Below are 20220 nucleotides of genomic sequence, written 5' to 3'. Positions count from 1 at the left end.
GTTATATTTCGTCACTAAATTGGGGTTAGTATTCGGCCGAGAGAGAAAAAGAGGTATTTCTAACCCTTGGAAGTTCAAGTATAATGAAATTTACAAGTAATATACTAATTCTCATTCTTAGATGATGATTTATCATATATTTTTTGGGCACAGGTCTATCCGATTCATTTAAACCAGATTAAGACATGTAAGTAGAAAAATAAATATCTAGAATGAATTCAAATATCTAAATGGTTTATCGGATTTTGATAAAATTATCGGGTATAGCACCCGTTGTGATTCGTACTTGGTTCAGAAGCAGTGGTCACCGGGCGGTGATCACACCCAGGATCCTCCACGTCCGCTTGATAAAACCCCTCCTCGATCCCCTTGAATCCAGTTTCGGGACACCGCCTCGTCCCTAATTCTTTCTTTGCCAAGAACGTGAAGAGGGGATTCGGAAGCACCCCCGCAGGAAGGCGATGATCGTGCGGACGTACGCCCGAAGGGCTACCCGCTACGGCGCTGGCCGCTCCTCTTCCGATCCCATCCTCCTCGAGTCTCCCGACGCCGACGACGACCCCGATTCCGCCGCCGGTGAGCTCCTCGACCTCCCCTTCTCCCAGGACAGCTCTTATGGCCGCCACGCTCCTGCCATTTCCGCATTATCCTCCCAAGATTGCTCCTCCCCTTGGTCTTTCGACCCCTTCGACGTCCACGACGAAGCCCCAGAGCTCCCCCGCGACCCGCCGAACGAATTCCACGGATCGGACGGTCCCAGGACGGTCTCGTGGGCGTCGGCGAGGGATCCGTCGGCGGAGGTGACGACGTCGACGCTGATGGAAGCGCAGGAGTTCGGGGAGATGATGGAGCACGTGGACGAGGTGAACTTCGCGCTGGATGGGCTACGGCGGGGGCAGCCAGTGAGGGTCCGGCGTGCGAGCTTGCTGTCGCTTTTGTCGACTTGCAGTACGGCCCAGCAGAGGCGGATTCTCCGGGTGCAGGGGTGAGTGAATGAGATGCTTTTTATATTTTCATCTGTTGCCCAATTAATTATTCCCCAAGAAAGTAGTTTTCGAGTTGATGGCTTGAAACTTCGTAATATAGAGTCTAACAATGACAAATAAGAGTTTCCTGACTTAGCTTCTTCTAGCAGATAGTAGTTTCTGTTTGAAGATTTTGCTCCTCGTTTATGTATCAGAGATGATTTCCTTTTATCAACTTAAATAGTCTGTCTGCAAGTTGGAATTTTGTGTACAACGATGACCAAATAAAGGGACAATCTTAAACTACCATGGAGAAATGCCAAGAAAAGACTCCCCAATGGCCAACCTTAACATTTTTTCTGTATTATAAGAAAATAAGTGCTTATTATGAAAGAATCAATAGATTCTATTCATTAATAAGTTTATATAGGCAACCGATTGACGAGAGAGAGAGAGGTGTGGGTGGGAAGATGCAGTCTTGGTTGGTTGTTGTCTAGTATGTGTTGATGTCTTGATGCAATTGGTTCATCTTGAGAGGATATCTCGCTCAGCAGGTGTCTTGGGTGCCATTTTTTCAGCGCCAAAGAAAAAGAGATAGTCGATGCACCATTCTTCTTACCCTGACAGGTTCTGTCTGTGCTAGGAGCATTGCTTGATCAGCTCAGGCTCTAAACTTGGTTCATGCATCTTTGCTGCTTCAGTTTTTTCTTATCTATTCTTCTTCTTATAATTCTTCTTCTTCTTCTCTGTTTCTTCCCTTCTTTGCACATTAGGGTGGCCTTTGAAACGCTTCTATAGCCATATTCTCATGCTCCCCATACCTATGCATGTTGGTTTCATCTACCATATGCCAGAATTACGGGCATACAAATTTGTGTTGTGTACTTAGAGAGAATGACTGTAGAAAGAGGGATGCGAGTTCTCATCCAATATTTTCTGAACATTTTAATGTACGAGCTAAAGATATTTGAAAATAAGAGAACATTCTTCTCATTCTCCCTTTTTTAGCTTATATTGATGGTCAGTATGGTGCTTTAAATTGCAGGATTTATTTGGATGGAATTAGAGCCATCTTGGAAGGCACTGATGCAAATGTTTAATTTCTTTGTTGTTTGCAAACTAATTTTGAAACGATGAGTTTATATGAGTTTAAGTATAGTAATCTTAAAACCTAGCGTCAACCAGCAAGGTAGTCAAGAGATGTAAAACTTACAAGGTGTGGAATATAAAGAGATATTCAGTAAGGTATTTTTGCAAATAGTTTTAAGATTTTAGATTGTTGTTCTTGTGCTAATGAACAATCCAATTCCAGAAATATAATAAAGGAACATTCATGCAAATAGAAACTATCTTGGAGGGCACCAGTGCTAATATCCTCTTAGAGTGGTGTGTCTATATATATGATTGCATGTGCTATATGTGTAAGCCCCAAAATTTTAATACTGTTGTTTTCCTTGTTTCATTTACTACTTAAATCTGGACTTTTGGGGCAACACTGTTGTGATATAGCTTTTGGGAAATTTCAGAAATGCTTGTATTGTTGTCTGAATTATGATGCAGTTTCCAGTATAATAACATTTACTTTGTTGGTGCCATCTGTAGTATCTGTTGACAGTATGTGTAATTTGACAAGTTAAAGTTTTTAACATCTAACAGGATGGCCAAGAGGATCATTGATGCCATATTGGGTCTGAGATTAGATGATTCTCCAAGTACAGTCGCTGCTGCTGCTCTTTTTTATGTCTTGGCAAGTGATGTAAGTTCCTTGTATATTTAAAATATTTTCTGTATTTACCATGCCTATGAGTCTTCATCTTCCATTTTAAGTGATAATATAACAAACCTTATCAATGCATTTTTCATTGGGGTTCTTTTTATTCTTTTTTATTTATGGTTCTTGTTTATCTGGCTACAAATATGCTATATGCCACTCAACAGTGTTTGTCCTAGAGATGTAGGTAAATTGAATTCCAACAAGTTCATTATTATTTATTAATTTGATCGTGGACCTTTAAATTATTTTGCTTTTCCCTTTCATGTTCAGCACCAATTATTGGAAATAAACCCTATCAGCCTATCATAAAATTAAAATTACACAAAAAAATGTCAATTTGCCTTCAGTTCATCCATCTTGTGAGTCATTTATATGTATATTTCAGTGATTCTATCCTAAAGCATAAGATATTAAGAAAATAATATATATTGTCATTGATAGTGAGATAGTGGAAACTTTTATACGGAATGTAAAAATAAATAATTTCAAGGACTGAAAGGACTATAGGCAAAAGTGGCTTGTTATATAATTTTTATCATCTTTATAATCCAACACTTGCATTTTCTTTCATTATTCTGGTTAGTGTAGAAAGTTTGAATGATCTAATGGAAAGAGTCTTTTTTAGCAAGTCACTTAAATGGTGTTTGTCACCCAATTAATAATTTATTAGTTCTTTAAAGAGGGTAGTTGTCTTCTATTGTGCAATCATATAGCAAATTGAGAAATACTTAACTATTTTCAATTTGTTCTATAATCTGGAAATTTTTGTGAGAGGTTTAGTATATGCGAAGAATGAAGATGTATACATATATTGACTTGCATCTGTGGATTACACTGGATAAATTTTCATGCCTATCCACTATGACTGAATCTTAATTTATTCATTGAAGTTTGATATTATGTGCTTCATACTCAGCATAATAGTTTGACTGATTTACTAAAATATTTTTTTCATATTCCTTTAAGTTCTTTACCTTTTTATCAATTTGTTTCAGGTTCAAGATGATCATTTGCTGGATTCACCATCTTGTATTGGCTTTCTTCTTAAGTTATTGAATCCAACAATTCCTGAGACCACTGGGGACAAGGCATCAACTTTTGGATCTAAGCTTCTTGGAAAACATAAGACTCAAGTAGTAGATAGTACATATAAAGGATTAGATTCCACCTCAAGGGCTATCTTTTCAAAAGTTTCAGAAATCCTTATTAGCTGTAAAGAGATAAAATTAGGCACTGAGACTGCTGATAGAACAGAGAGGCCAGAGCTGAGCTCCAAATGGATAGCTTTATTGGCCATGGAGAAAGCATGCTTATCCACTGTATCATTTGAAGGTAGAGTCGGTTTCCATTCCATAAAGGCCATTTGAATTATCCAGTGTTCGCTTAGCTTTGCTACTGTTGCTTAGTCATATGCTTGATTAGGCAGATATCTTTCTAATGACCTGCTAAAAATCCTGTTATGATCTTTAATTTCTGCATGCACAACTATTCAAGTGATAGTAGTTATAAGCAAGGATTGAAATATGGTACCGTACCGGAGTTTCGACTTTTGTTCGGTACAGTATGGTACTGTATACCGAGCGGTATACCGTTCGGTGTATATATATATATATATATAAGTAAAAAAATCTTATATATATTTATATATATATAAATAAAAAAGAATTTTTCAGCAACGTTACCGAAAAAGGCGACGCCCCTTCGCCTTTTTTTGCAACATTGCCGAGGCGACGTCGCGTCACCTTTTTCGACAACGTTGCCGAGGTGACGCGACGTTGCCTTTTCCCGCTAGGGAGAAAGATGCTACGTCGCATATTTATATAATGTATATATATTATAATATATATATATATATTATATATATTATATATATTATATATATTATATATATTATATATATAATACCGCTCGGTAACGGGCGGTCCGTGTACTGGTCTGCTGACGGACCGATATGGGCGGTATTATTCAAAATTGTAATCTTTGGTTATAAGCATCCAGGAGCCTAGCTATATTATAGTGCCAAGTGTGCTCCCCTTGAAAAAGAAAAATCTCAGATTTCTATTAGGAAACCCTGGTGTACTGACACGGACTTAGCTGGTTTTGCCTAAGTCGTGCGGCACCCTTGCGCGTCCGTCCGCAAAGGTCAGCCTCCCCGAAGCCTCCCATTGTCCCTTAGGACCAACAAAAGAGAGAATGGGTTAAAGAGAACGCCTCAATCGGGATCCACAAGCAAGCATGTCCGAAAAACACTTCATAGACAATGCAAATTACAAACAGACTTTACAAGCTCTGAACAGTGGCACAACAAAGGGTAAAATGGTCCATTACAGACCGAAAAGCTCTCGCACGTGTCCACATGACACAACCTTTATTTACAAGCCTAAAGAGGCCACCAACCCAACTAAAATGGGACTTATAAGCCTTCGGCTGCCTCTCTACACGCTGTACAAGGCATGAACATGCCAACAGACACGGACAGATATAAGCATTACATCAAGCATCCTGTTTCAAAGTTTGTCCGTGACATTCTCCCCCACTTATCCCTTCGACGTCCTCGTCAAAGCCTTTGTGAACACTGCAACTCTTCGCCTTTGCTGAGTCTTCAATCTTCTGCTCCAGCTGCAATGCGCCTCCTGGCTCCCAGCTGCTCTCCGCTGCTGTTTTTGAGTAGTCGAATCTTTGATCCGCCATGCTACTTCAACTCACCAATGACTCTAACTCTGGTGTGGGGTTGGCTGAGTTGTGTTGATCCTTGTCGATTCTTGCGGATTCACCAAATGAAGGAAAAGACCATCTTTACTGCGCCAGTCTCTCAAAATTTCCACATGCTGCTTGAACTGGGTGGATGCTTGTTGGAGCTTTAACGAGCATCGCCTCGCAAACTTCTGAAATTTTGGGTCCTTCCTCCACAAAATCTGTTCATTGACTCTTCTTTCAGTTAGTTGTCACATCCAAGTAGGTTCGCATCACTTCCGCTTTCGATTGACATTTCGTTGGGAAATGAGGCGGACAATCTACTCTCAGTAGCACTGATCACCGTTGGTGAGGATTTGACAACTATTGTCTTCCATTATCTTCGAAGGGTCTTTGAACTTGTGCAGCGCTCCTCTGCTAGATAGATAAGAGAATTGGGGTACTCGGTTTCGCCCATTCTCTTAAGAGTTGAGAAGGCAAAAGTTACTTGACTTCGCTCGCCTCCTCGAGGTTGTACTTCATGCATCGAGCTGGTTACTGGCCTTCGCCTGCTCTTTGCTCACACTTCTGAAGCACTTGAAGTGTTTGCACTCCTTGCGTTGAGTTAGCTACTGTGATTCACCTTCTCAATGCCATCGAACTTTTGGAATGCGAGAAGTTTTCACCCCAACTTGGAGTAATTCTTTGATAGATGTGGTCGCCTCTAGGATTGTACCGTCTTCTCCATCAACCTTACTGCCTACTCCACTGAGTAGCAAAGGTACAACACCGCGTACTGCCTGCTTCGTTCCTTGGTCGTGCACTCTTGCATGACCCGAAGTCCTTCACTTACGGCTATCTTGATGAGAAACTTGTTGACACCGGTCTTACGAAGTTTCTTGGCCTCTGCCCTTCAGCCTTGTCTCGGTACTTGGAGATTGCCTCTGCATGCTCCACCTCCTCGGCCCCTTTCATGACCAAGCGCTCTCCCTCCGTGAGAGCAAGGGATCAATGACTTGTACGGAAGTCCCGCCTCTGCGGTACCATGGCGCTGCTATGCCCATGACCCTACTATCCATCGCCTCGCATCTGTATCCCTTTTCTGCATGATCAGTAGAAATGTCTCTGTGACACTCCTCTGAGTCCACCTCCATTCTGACTGATGCTTGATTTTGGGTAGCTAAGTCCATCTGGACTCGTCGTCGTTTCCTCGCCCCTTTCGACCCCCTACTTCAACACCTCTGTGTTCTCCAAGCAGTCTGTTTGGTCGATGGAAAGACAGATTGCAACTCCTATGCATGACCTCTGCCATCGCGTTGTAGGGTTTGCACCAATTCTGTTCTCCTTAGCTTCCTTGGTAGCAACGTTCGCTTACTCGACCTTGTCCGCTGACTTGTCGGGCTCCCTTAAGCGAATATGAGCTCTGGAGCAGTCCAACTCTCCAGTTGCTTCGATCATACCTCTGTATGATCAAGTCCCTCCCATGGAACTCACTGGTACTTGCATTCGAACTTTTCCCTTGGTGGAACACAGCCCCCATATGCTGATGACCAAGGCTTTCATCTGATGCAAAATTCGATGCACGCCCGGAAGACCCGCCTCTGCGGTACCATGGCCTTCACTCCTTGAATCCATAGCCCTTCTTGCCGTCGTGTTGTTCACCGAAGTAGAGCTTCCAGTAACTTCCGATCATACCTCCATATGATCTCATCCCTCATGGGACCGATTGTGTGTATCGCATTGCCACGAACTGTTCCACCACGATCCGCTGCACCATGTCGCCTCCTGGTGACATCTCCATTGCATTCTGATCCTTGTGGAATAAACTCGAATTGTGAACCCTCCATGTGTGGCCTCTGCCAATACATCGCAGGGTCCCTTCCACCTTCGATTTTGTTCGCTCCTCTGGCAATCGACCTTCATCCACCCACTCCTGGGTCACACCTAGATGAAGCACCGCTCTAGGACAGTCCGTCGCCTAGTAGCTCTCGAAGTCCACCGACTTCACTGTAATCTGTGCACCATTGTCTGGATCCTGGGCCTCTGCCCCTACCAGCACAATCTCCGCTGCGCACTGCTTCCTTCATAGCAACTCAAATGGCAACACTGTGGCATATTCTTCAAGAGTACCCGCCTCTGCGTCCTCTTGCCCCGTGCTAAGGCCCTTCTGAACCCAACTTCGCCTCCGCAAATTGAGTCGCCTTAGTTCCTCCATCAAATGCTTCTCCGAGTTAAGGTGCATGTGCCGCGAAGCTCCCTTCGTCTTTGGCACCATGCAAGATGAGTCCGCTCCGTCAGAAGGAAGGACCCATGGAACAACATGATCCTACTCTTGCCTCTGCAAGAGTTCATGTCCTTGACCTCTGTCTAAGGAAAGCACTGTGCCTCTGCTCCATGTTCCAACTTCTATGCTGGCTCCCTTCATGCGGCTTGGGTACTTCGCCAAGTTACACCCAAGTTGCTCCGCTCCTCGTTTTTGCATTGAGTCGATGGTGGCCCTCGCGCCCACCATTCTACGGGTCAACCCTCCCTTGAGTTCGATCTCCACATCGACTCCAAGTGTGCCTTCATTTAAGTTGTTTTAGGTCGCTCCCCCACTTGATCTCGCAATGCATCCACCAATGCATTCTCTCGACGAGATCATGCGACAACTCCTCGCCGCTTGCTCAGTCCACCGAGCTTCGTGGAGTTGTTGTTTGTTGAGGTACTCCTCCTCAACATGTGAGGTCCGTCTCACATGGTTCTCCCTCTGGAGAGCCGGGACTTATCCCTCCTGGATAACTACCCCGTTGGAGCAACATCTCTCTTCGTTTCGGAGACCACCATCCCCTTGGACTACTCCGATCTGCTGAACAAACTGTGCATTGTTCTGCCTCCTGCAAACGCACTTGCTAGATTGCGACTCCACGTCCATACAGCCCCCGCTGCACCCCTCAAGGCCTAGCAACATGCTGAACTCATTGCACACTTCAGCCTCCTACGGACGTATCCTTCACATGCCGAAGAGAAAGTTTCAATGCTCCATAGCGCCGAGTCTCGGTCGCCTTGGGATGGCCACGAACATTCCATCGTCCGCATACAAGCCCATGCATGAGTACCAAATTCTTCGAGTTAGCAATTCCCTTCACCTCTGTGAGCTTTGCATAACTCTTTTGGTCGTTGAGCAACTCATTCCACCTTCGATGGTCTCATTCTTGCCAAGCGCCTCGCTTGCTTAGAGCACCATCAAGTATAGTTGTCAACGTTGAGCCGTAGCTCAAACTCAGTCATCCCAACCTTTGTGCGCTCCAAATTCTTCCAAGTTTTCCTGTTCTCGTGGTGCCTCTTGCGCGAAGGGTTGGCCATTCCTCAGAATGCCAATCTCAGATGCTCGCTCCTCTGAGCGACTCTTTCCCTACATCTCCATGCCCGTTTTCCCTCAAACGGTCGCGCGTGTGCTGACTGCCCTCAACGCAGCCCCGCTAGGTCCCCTACGTTTGCATGTCAAGTGTTTCTATGAGTGCTTGTCCCGCTCTGATACCATATGACACGGACTTAGCTGGTTTTGCCTAAGTCGTGCGGCACCCTTGCGCGTCCGTCCGCAAAGGTCAGCCTCCCCGAAGCCTCCCATTGTCTCTTAGGACCAACAAAAGAGAGAACGGGTTAAGGAGAACGCCTCAATCGGGATCCACAAGAAAACATGTCCGAAAAACACTTCATAGACAATGCAAATTACAAATAGACTTTACAAGCTCTGAACAGTGGCACAACAAAGGGTAAAATGGTCCATTACAGACCGAAAAGCTCTCGCACGTGTCCACATGACACAACCTTTATTTACAAGCCTAAAGAGGCCATCAACCCAACTAAAATGGGACTTATAAGCCTTCGGCTGCCCCTCTACACGTTGTACAAGGCATGAACATGCCAACAGACATGGACAGATATAAGCATTACATCAAACATCCTGTTTCAAAGTTTGTCCGTGACAGTACGGTAAATTAATCTCTTGTAGCTAAATGCAATTTACTTTTTCATATTCATATAACAGGTTGGGCTCAACATTTGCACATCTGCTCACCAATTTTATCTGAGTGGTCTATCTGGTTATTGTTTTAGATATTGTTTTATGATTGTTTTTCATTTTCTACATACTATTGCTTAGTTTGCTCCTGACATCAAATATTTTAGATGCATCTGATATGGTGAAAATGCCTGGGGGGGACTTCAAAGAAAAGTTGAGAGAGCTTGGTGGACTTGATGCAATCTTTGATGTTCTTGCTAGCTGCCACTCCACCTTGGAGGTGAAATATAGTTTGAGTTACTTCACTAATTTTTTTATAATAAATATTTGTTGGACTCAAGGAGGAAATGTCATTTTAATAAGTGTTCATATTTAATGGTTCTCTACCATTTGTTTTAATTTTTTTTTAATAGAGGTATTTTAGCTGGCATCATATTGATGGGGAAATGTGAGCATGATGATCGATGATATTGGCTCACTTACAAACATCAACTCTTTTGTGCCTCTAAACAACTTCCTTTTGGTATTGGTATAAGTTAATAATTTGTTCAAGTAAAATGCCTAACCAAGTAAAGACATTATTGCTAGGTATAATTTTGCTTATTGTGATATACATTAGTAATTTTCCTATTCAGTGTCCAAACCTGGTTGGATATAAAATGTTCCATCATTATTCTGTTGTTTCATTATTGTTAATTTCCAGCTCTATCCTTTGTTGTTTCAAGACTTTTTGAGTTTTAGACATGGGCCATTGTGATTTTCTTGTGTGGTAGTCACTGGCCACATTAAGGATGAATTAAATACGTTTCCCTCTCTTTTTATGCTATCATCTGTCTTATTGCCACTGCAGTTCCTACATGCCTAGATGACCTAAATTGCCACATTAACCTTGAAATGTCAATATTAATATTGACATGTGTTCTTTGAATTAACTTTATGCCAAGATTTCTTTTCTTTAAAAAAATCCTGCTGGAATTTTTTATCCTACTATTTTAGTTTTCTTAGGAATTCCTTGATTTTGACATGATGTTGTAGGCATGGCATAGCTCATCTTCATTCTTTCACTTAAACGATGAATCAGTGTTGCAAAGTATGCTACTTCTTTTAAAGTGTTTGAAAGTTATGGAGAATGCAACATTTCTAAGCAAGGATAATCAGGTACTGTACCATATTTTAAGTAGCCAAATTTATATACAGCCTATAGAATTTAGTATGTTGTAGCTGTATAAATTTTGATTTATTTTCAACAGAATCACTTACTTGGGATGAAACGTAAGTTGAACTCTGGTGGCCTACAATTGTCTTTTGTTGGGGTCATCATCAATGCCATCAAATTCTTTTCAGGTCTCTGGCATGTACTATCTGATCAATCATTCATCCTCAGTCTGCAATATGTTTTTGTGCATCTCACTTGAGGAAAATATCATTGTACTGGTACTTACTGATGTTGCTATTACTGTAATTTGTATTGCACTGCAGATTTTTCTTTGCTCCAGAGTAATATCAATGTTTCAAACAATGAAAAGTTAATTTCTGAAGTTCAGAGTCTTCAGGTGAAACAAAAACTGAAAGGTAAATCTCTAGAGCTATTTAATGGAACCTTCTGTGATGTAGGTTATAATTTAATACACCAGCTTTTTTCTTATGAAAGATGAGCATAAGTTATCATGTATCAATTAGATTCTTACATTCATTTTTCTTCCATTTCCTTGGATTTTGATTTGGCTCAACATCTGAATTTGATCATCATTTCTTATGTATTTGTCTCTTGGAAATATCTGGAAGGCAATTCATGTTAACTTTAGTAGTGTAGGATGTTCTTGGTCTTCCTTACGTGAAAAAATTTCTGTTACATTTTATTTGTCTTGAATTTTCTTCTAAAGAACTTGCATCTATTTAAGATGCTGTATCACCAAAATTTGGAAAAGCAGTTCTTGGATAAGGTTTGTAATATTTTATTTTAAAATTATTATGGATGTTTCTAGTGGGATTAATTTGAATTGCATTAGGATTTATCTTGTTCTCAAGCTCCATAGGCAGTGAGGTCCCTAGAAGTTATATAGTTATATTTACAGAGGATGCAAATCATTGTCACTACTGTGATTATTGTCCTGGGATACTGGTTGCTATTCATCAGTGAATAACAAGTTATCTTTTAGATATCTTATTATGTTTTTTTCCCTGCTATAATTTGTCTCGTACATTATTATTGCTCACCATTGTCAGTATATATAATCTTTTCCTATTTGGCAGATAACAACAACGAGACCTCAGATAGTCATTGTGTTGGGTGTTCTGGTGTTGACAGGGATTCTGAAGTGAAGGTCATTAAGATATGTCATAAACGTCAGAAGTCATCTTATTCTCAGTCAGAAGTGTCTCTTTCTGGTTCAGAAATGGCAACTAATTTTTCTGCCTCAGTTTCATGTGATGTAATTGATAGATCAACTGGAGACAGCTCTGCAAATGGTAACAATTTAAAAACAAAAATAAATGGTAGTGGTTCAAAAATGAATTCTCATAGGGTTTCAAATCGATGGATCTCTATAAAAACTAATGGCACAGCTGGCAGCATGTCTGAAAGACCTCATTTACCGAAATATGTTAAAGGTAATTGTAAATTGGACATGCATGATCCTTTTGCATTCAATGATGGTGAATTAGGACCTTCGAAGTGGGAATTGTTGGCAAAAAAGAAAGAAATAACTAAGGCACATGAAGGTGCTTTAGCAAGTAAAGATGTTTCAAATGGATGTGACCTCCCAATATGTACCACAGATGATGTGTTGAGTCAACTAACAAATGCAAAAAACCATGATGATTGTGCAGTGTCTCATTCATCAGGAATTGATGAAGATTCAAGCCTTGTGGGAGACTGCCTACTTACGTCAGTCAAGGTAATTCAATATTTCTGATTCTCTTGTTGCTGCTTCTGTACGTAAGCAAACATGCATCCACATTTGGCAAATGATGCACGGTACTTAATATTTCTTTTCTTATGACCCTGGAACAAGACTTCCTAGTCAAGCTATCTTAACTAGTATTAAGCAGAGTTGCCAAGGTTTGTCTGCTTAATTATTTTCATTTTTAAACAAGTTGACACAAATGTGGTCTTACTCATGTAATCTATCTTTTCATGGTATCATATGTTTCTTTTTTTGAATTTATTTCTTCCTAGCCTTTTTAGATGGTTATTTCCAGCATCACTATGCTGCGATACAAAAAAGTTCACTTCATTCACAATATAGCTTATCTCATCATTTGTCTAGGCTAATTTTCTTGGGAACCATATTGCTGTCTATTTTATCTATTTAATTTGAACTGCTAACTTCACTGGTTGTTTTGATGCAACATTTAGCACATGGAGGCCATTTGAATTCCATTTGGGTTTATAAAGAAGAGTTAGTTCGATGTCTAAGTTAGGCACTATTTTATCTTTTAAAGATTATCTCTTTTTCGTCTTTGCTCTATTTACAGTTAATATGGCTTCATGTACATCTTTTCCTTGTGCAATTGTTTAGAGCTCTTTGTTTGTTTAATTTGCAGGTTCTTATGAACTTAACAAATGACAATCCTGTAGGGTGTCAGCAAACTGCTGCTTGTGGTGGACTGCACACTATGGTTTCTTTAATAGTTAATCATTTTCCATCATTTAACTGTTTCTTCCAATCGAATGGCAAGGGGAAAGAGAATACCTCTTCTACCGACCTACACAACAATGACTGTCATCTGAACAACAGACATCTCCTTGATTATGAATTGGATTTGTTGGTAGCTTTGTTGGGTTTGCTTGTCAACCTTGTGGAGAAGGATAGTCAAAACAGGTTATTTCATAATCCTTAATCATTAAATTTATCAATATACTTTTGGAGAACAATTAATGCTTTATATGATCTGAAAGATTACTTTACCATGTTTCATGGTGTGTTGTTTGTTGCACACATGGTTCTAAATACCGGTCCATTACTAATACCAGTTCTTGGACAGATAGGTATGGTACTAGTATTGTGGGACATACCAATACTTGTCGACGAGTATGGGACTGGCCAGAGGAGGCGGAGGAGGAGAAGAAAGATGAAGAGGAGGGGGAGGAGGAGAATGCAGAGGTGAAGGAGGAGGAAGCAAAGAGAAGGAGGTGGTGATGCATACTAACAGGAGGAGGTGGCGGCGATAGAGACATGATGGAGAGGAGTAGGTGGTGATCATGCAGTAGGGAGGAGTAGGAGGCAACAGTGATGCAACAAGGAGGAGGTAGAGGATCCCAAGGAGGATCAGGAGGTGGAGGAGTGAACAAAAGAGGATGAGAGAGAGAGAAGAGAGAGGAAACAATTATGACATTGTCATTGTTAAAAAAGAAAATAATATGGTTACCAGGTGGTACTGCTCGGTATTGGACTATTAACTGCCCTGGAAGCAGTGAGCTTATGAGGTGGTATAACCCACACTAGACAAATATGAGTGGGCCTGTACCATATCACTTGGTACCATTTGTTAGGCTTACCTTCTCATACCATTTGGTATTTGTACTATTTTTATGCTGGTAAGTCCAACACAGTGAGCTTATCGGGTGGTACAGCTCATACAGCATTGATCTGAACGAAATCACTCAATACGTATCTCAGTTGGCTGTTGGACCATACCAACTGGAATAGGTGTTACTTTAAACCTTGGTTGCAGAGAAACTAACATGCATGCCCACTAGCCAATATTTCCAATTTCAAAGAAGCCTCCTAAGTGTAGTTCTTCACTGGCTCCATGGGTTGATTAAGCAGTGTTAAGCTTTTACTGGGATTCATTTATCGAGTGTTTTCTTGCTAAATTCCATCTTCCCAGCTTGATACATATACACACAATTCCTAGAGTTAGAACCTTGGAGTTGTCTTGGTTTTGATGCATAAGTACTGGAGTTGTTGCTGTTTGATCCAACATCCAGCAAAATCTGTGTAACACTCCAAGATAGTCGCAAAAGAATCATGTTGCTGTAGTTCAATGGTGACGATGCATACTCTGTCAGGTGAACTTCGTCATAACAAATAAGGGAACAGAAACAAAGAATGAAAAGGTAAAATACAAGGAACAGCAAACTAGAGCGAAGAAAAAAACAGAAACAGGAAAGAACATAAATAAGTTACCAAGAGAATTGATTGATTTGATGCATTTTGGAAACTTCTACTCATGCAAGCAAGAAGAGTTTTGTCAAAGTTGTTGATAGTCTTGAATGAAGATAACTACAACAGAATTGAGCTACAAGGTATGAATAAAGCCTGCTGAAAGATGAATTAAAGTTGGAGGAATTTTGATCTGAGATTATTTTGCCATAACAAATACAAAATTATGATATGAGAGTTGCATGGCTTGGATGAGATTTAGATGGTTGTGAAATAGTGATCGGAAATCATAATCATGATCTAGAAACCTAAATGACAAATCCTGCTGAAATCAAAATGACTAATTGGTTAAAAATTGCCTTAATTTGATGTTACAAAGGGTACATTTGATTATAATCTTTTTCATGCCAAGCTACAAGCCTTTGATTCTTCTGCAAGAGGTGCACCTGGAAGTATAAGAATAAAGAACATAGAATTACCATCATGATCCAATTGTTGTCGGAAACTCAATTCTTATGTGTGTGTGTGTGTGTGAGAGAGAGAGAGAGAGAGAGAGAGAGAGAGATCTTGGGTTGAAAGGGACTACTGTACCCAAGAAATTAATTTCCTCAGGCATGTAATTTTGCAATTTTCTTCTCTCTCTCTCTCTCTCTCTCTCTCTCTCTATATATATATATATATATATATATATATATATCCTTTTACGGTGGCCCAACCAAGGCAGGGATGTATTATGCTGGTTTGTTGAGTCATCCCACTTTTCTGTTTTAGCTCTGTTGAAAACAAGGTCAAATTACAGGGTAGATGTTTTTTGACAGTCGCTTATAACTTGTAAGTTTTTTATCAAATTCTTTTAGAGCCTTCTCAATTTCAAGATATGCTCTATAGTCATTCATTGTTGGGAAAATGGCTTGGATTTTCTTTATAACCATGGATGCTCAATCAACTTGCAATGTCACCAAAGCCCTGTCATTTTTTACCAATACAACTTTTCTCCTGATTTTTTTTTCTCGTCTTCATAGTTTATTATTATTTTCATGCTTATTACTGCACTATTTGATCATGCTAAGCCAAATTGTTCATTGTTAGCATATTACATTAAATAGCTCCTCTGCAGATTGCATCTTGCAGCAGCTCGTGTTTCAGCAAGCCAATCAGGAAAACCAGAAAGCACAGAGACACAGAGGGATGCAATTCCTTTGTTGTGCTCCATATTTTTGTCAAATCAAGGAAATGGGGATGCTAAAGAAGAAAGAACATATATATGTGTAAGTACATGCTGCATGTAGCCTAAAGATTTTTTTTTTTTTACAAAGGATAAGCGGTGAAGGCAGGATACGTATCCAGAACCTTGCATTGCTTGCACCTTCAAAAATATGTCGGTTTCGAAACCTCAATCTTTGGTAAGTTGATTTGGTACACCACTTACATACCAATGTATTAGGGGTGAGGGATTGAATCTTCAACCTTTGATAAGTGAATGTGGTACACTACCACCGGACCAATGCTTTAGATGAATGCTATAGATTACCATGTAGATATGATAGTTTAATCTTAAAGATACTCTTAAAATGATAATTTAACAAAATTAGGCTTGTGGTGCAAAATAATGCTTGTTTTTGTTATAATTTTGAAACATTCATTTGGATCCTTCATGGATTCCATCCATGATCGATTATAGATTTAAAAGAAAAATGGATGTTGCAGTGCTCTTTGTAGAATTAATTATTTCTTTTTGCACCATGATTTTGCATAATATGAAGTAAGTTTGCAGCTGCATAATTCTTCATGTGCACTATACACATTTTTGGAGTAAGTTGCTTGATACATTCCATTTCACAGGAACACATGGGAAATTGTATTTCTCTTCAGTCAATAAAGACAACATTAACTATCCATTTGTGTCCTATTTCATCACTAATAACTAAAAAATGTCTTTGTTTACTTAAAATTAGGAATGTGAAACATTAAACTCAACAACAACAATAACAAAGCCATGAAGTCCCAAGTGAAGGACTGAACTCTGTGCAGCAAATAAAATGTTGAAGATAAATCTGGACCGGTGATTGAAAAAGGCGCCCGGGCGAGGTGAGGTGAGGCGAGGCCCGAGCACCTCGCTAATCTCCCAGGCGGCGCGCTTCAAACAGGCGCTGCCTGGGCGCTCGCCCGAGCCCAGGCGCTGGGCGCTTCGGGCCAGCGCCTGGGTAAACCAAGGCAATCGAACCAGGATTTTAGGTCTGGTTCGGTTGGTTAGTTAGTTTAATCGAACCAACTAAATCGATATAACCCCTACCCAACCCTAACCCGCTGCCACTCCCGATCCCGATCTCGCTGCTCGCCGCTGTCGCTGCTCGCAAACGCTGCCGTTGTCGCCACTCGCAAACGCTGCCTCTGTCGCCGCTGTCGCTGCTTGCAAACGCTGCCTCTGTCGTCGCTAGTGCCTCCCGCTCTCGCCGCTCCTGCTCCCGCTGTCGCTGCTCGCAAACGCTGTCCCTGTCGCCGCTCGCGCCTCCCGTTGCTCGTCGCTCCCGCTCCCTTTCCCTTTCTCGCTGCCGTTGCTCGCCGCTCGTCGCTGCTTCCTTGTTTCTCAGTCAGTAGGCTCAGTATACATTATGCTGTTAATATTAAGTTTATTTGAAATGATTAATTTTTAATATTGTTAATAGATTTTCTTAATTTAATAGCATATTTTTATTTAAAATTTTAAATAATTATATTTATTAATTATATTTTATATTTTTATATTTTAGCGCCTCGTTTTGCTCGGGCGAGGGCCTAGCGCCTTGGGCGTTTTTGGACCTTGACGTCTTTTGGCGCCTAGCGCTTTTTAAATCATTGATCTGAACAGGAAAAATGATCTGATTACAGAATTTTATAATCTATATCGTGGTTTCTGTATAAACAGAGCTCTTTATGACACTATGGTGCTGGCTCAGTGCCCTTTTAGTTTGTTGTTTTATATATGGTTACCGATTTGGTACTCAGGCAACAAAATAAATTTAACTTTGTCATTTTGAACTTTGAGTGCTATAGAACATGAAGAGTCAACAGTACAATCACTGTTGCTTAAATTGCAAATTTAGGCAATTCAGCTTGATAAAGACAAAGAAGGATGTTACAGGTTCCCAGGTGACAGTTGTGGGAAATTTGAGTTTGCTACTGCAACTGGTTTACAATGGGAACATTCAGGAATACCATGCCAAATTACAGATCTAATTTAATTGTCACCTCAGATGTTTAAAGGATAAGTTCTAGTAAGTTGGTTGATCATATTGTATTGTGGGTACTAAGTCACCACTGAATCTAAAATTGATGATCTGTTGATAGCCTTTCATTTAAGTCTAGTGGTAACCCCTCAAAATTAACATACATTGCTAATGTTGCTTATAATCTTATATTCCTGCTAAAGATGTACATTGATTGATGAGCCAACTGACTGAATTTCTGTAATGAGTTAACAGGATGATGAAGAGTCTTTGTTGCAAGGAGCACGTGAGGCTGAAATGATGATCATCGAAGCATATGCAGCTTTATTGCTTGCCTTTTTATCAACGGAGAGGTTTGCATAACCTTTCAGTATTATGTGATCCTTTATGGTAGTTTAATGCACTCTTCTTATTAATGGTAATTTGCTCTCGTCAGTTCCGAAGTCCGTGAAGCCATTGCCAACTGCCTTCCGAATCGGAACTTGCAAGTTCTAGTTCCTGTTTTAGAAAGATTTGTGGTAAGTTACCAAAATGTTCTTGTAATATGTACAAACTTGAGCTAAAGTCTATCAGGAGAATTAGATCCTCAATCATAACACCCTAAACTGAGTCATAGAGTCTCCAAATTGGAAATCGGCTTCCTTAAACATGAACACAACGTTTAAAATACTTGGAAGCTAATATATATACATGTATATATAAACATATATATACATATACCTACCCGTGCATGTGTGCATATATATATATATATATATATATATATATATATATATATATATATATATATGCGACATATTTTTTGCTGTAACATTTTAGAATGAAGAATATATTTTTAATTTTGATGTTCTTCGTATTGTCATAGATCATGACAAATGGAGCTAATCCTTGATTTGGAGCTTCCTTGTTTAAATTTGAGGCTTCAGGATTAAAACCTATAATCCCCCAATAGGATTTTATCTGTGTGACTCTATACAATATATATTGGTAACTACTGTAATTCCATGTGGCATCGCTAAATGGTCTAGTTAATTGGGATAAGTGAAGCTGCATTATTAGCATGATATCTCACGCTTGATATATTGGAATCACCTATTACATGTTATCATGCTGCTCATTATGGTCATTGTTTGACAATATAATCTACCATCTAATCTGTTATTTCTCTTCCCCTTATAGCCCCTTGATGTTGCTTTGATATTTCAATGATATTTACAGGACTTTCAAACCAGTATATCCATCTTACTCATGGACTGCCTGCAATGATTTGTGATGTGATTTAACAAATTAGGTTGTTTTTGTTTGTTTACTTTTGGGTAGCACATAATTATGCATTCAAATGGTATTGCCAGGCATTCCATCTGTCGCTAAACATGATGCCTCCAGAAACACACACAGCTGTTGTCAAAGTAATCGAGTCTTGTAAAGGACCTTATTGAAGAGATCCTGCAGTGCTGCTGGTCTCTTCTGCGCAATGTGGAAGCTTTCAGTTCTCAGACAATGAGGAAGAGTCCTGGGTTAGCTTCTCTGCTTTGGGCTCTGAAGACTCTTATGGCAACTTGTATCCTTTTGTCTTATAATCTGTTCTTTTTAAATCTTTTCTTTGTTGTTTTATATGATTTTTCTCCCCACTTCATGCTGCCACGGTTGTATCATATATTTAATAAACATCACAAGATGCATTGTTATTAATGTTCCTGTCATCTGAATCAAATAGATGTCGTAAATGAGAGAAGGCTCTGTTCAAAATTTTGGTGTCTGCCACTATGGATTTGATCTGTAATGGTGAAAGCATGTGAGTGTCAGAATCAATGCAGCAGATCAGTAAAGTGAATGAACACAAAACTCCTGCCTTCTTGAATTTTATGTTGGAATTTTCTAAAGAGTTATTGAATTTTCTGAGCAGCAGATCGAAGTAGCTGATGTTTCAGGGTAATGCTAATTATGCAATCAAAATTGTCCATGTTTCCCAGGTGAATCCACTTTAAAGTTTCAATAAAATGTGCTGGTAAAAATGCCTTTCAGTAATGTCTTTTATTTATTTTCCCTTTCTTTTATTTTTCCAAAATATCAAATTAGTCTGTATTTTAATAAGAATACCTTATTGGGTGATTCTTCTAGGGATGTTATAGTTGAATAATTTTTGCCTATATATAATTAGAAAAAAATTATGAAGCGATTTTGTGAACATTTTTGCCATCTGAGTAATTTTTTAATTAGATAAATCAACATGGGATTTGAGTGTTTTTTTTTTTATTGAATGTTGCTCAAAGATGAAAACTATATTATATATTGCATTACGATTCGTAATAATAAATTGACTGATTTGATCTCTCCAAACCTATAAATGTGTGAGGAGCTGGGGTTGATTGGACATCTCTCTCTCTCCTTCCTGAGCCCTCAACTCGACGCAGAGAGCAAGCTTCTTCTCAGTTTCCTGCAGCCCAATGTCTGGTCGAGAAGTTTCGCCAAGATCGCCGCTGAGTTCTTC

The 20220-nt window shown here is 39.9% G+C and overlaps 1 protein-coding gene across 1 annotated transcript; it reads left to right on the top strand.

The window, feature by feature from the left end:
* Window positions 1-362: 362 nt before the first annotated feature.
* Window positions 363-19478, top strand: LOC135639049 (wings apart-like protein 2). Its single transcript, XM_065152767.1, has 13 exons — window positions 363-985; window positions 2622-2721; window positions 3735-4071; window positions 9583-9695; window positions 10451-10573; window positions 10666-10759; window positions 10895-10987; window positions 11669-12312; window positions 12962-13239; window positions 15641-15791; window positions 17985-18082; window positions 18166-18247; window positions 19082-19478. The coding sequence occupies exons 1-13, from the start codon at window positions 462-464 to the stop codon at window positions 19166-19168; spliced, it is 2724 nt and encodes a 907-aa protein (XP_065008839.1). The 5' UTR covers window positions 363-461; the 3' UTR covers window positions 19169-19478.
* The last annotated feature ends 742 nt before the right edge of the window (window positions 19479-20220 follow it).

This window comes from Musa acuminata, chromosome BXJ3-5, assembly GCF_036884655.1.
Source record: "Musa acuminata AAA Group cultivar baxijiao chromosome BXJ3-5, Cavendish_Baxijiao_AAA, whole genome shotgun sequence".
Taxonomy (NCBI): Eukaryota; Viridiplantae; Streptophyta; class Magnoliopsida; order Zingiberales; family Musaceae; genus Musa; species Musa acuminata.
Note: the sequence above shows the minus strand (reverse complement) of the source record. Positions and strands in the feature narration are given on the sequence as shown.

Bases quoted from the DNA above. Each gene is read 5' to 3' on its own strand.
- LOC135639049 (XM_065152767.1), top strand. From the start codon at position 462: ATGATCGTGCGGACGTACGCCCGAAGGGCTACCCGCTACGGCGCTGGC. The intron at 10,760-10,894 runs GTCTCTGGCATG...ATTGCACTGCAG, and splicing joins TGCCATCAAATTCTTTTCAG to ATTTTTCTTTGCTCCAGAGT. The intron at 18,083-18,165 runs GTTTGCATAACC...TGCTCTCGTCAG, and splicing joins GCCTTTTTATCAACGGAGAG to TTCCGAAGTCCGTGAAGCCA.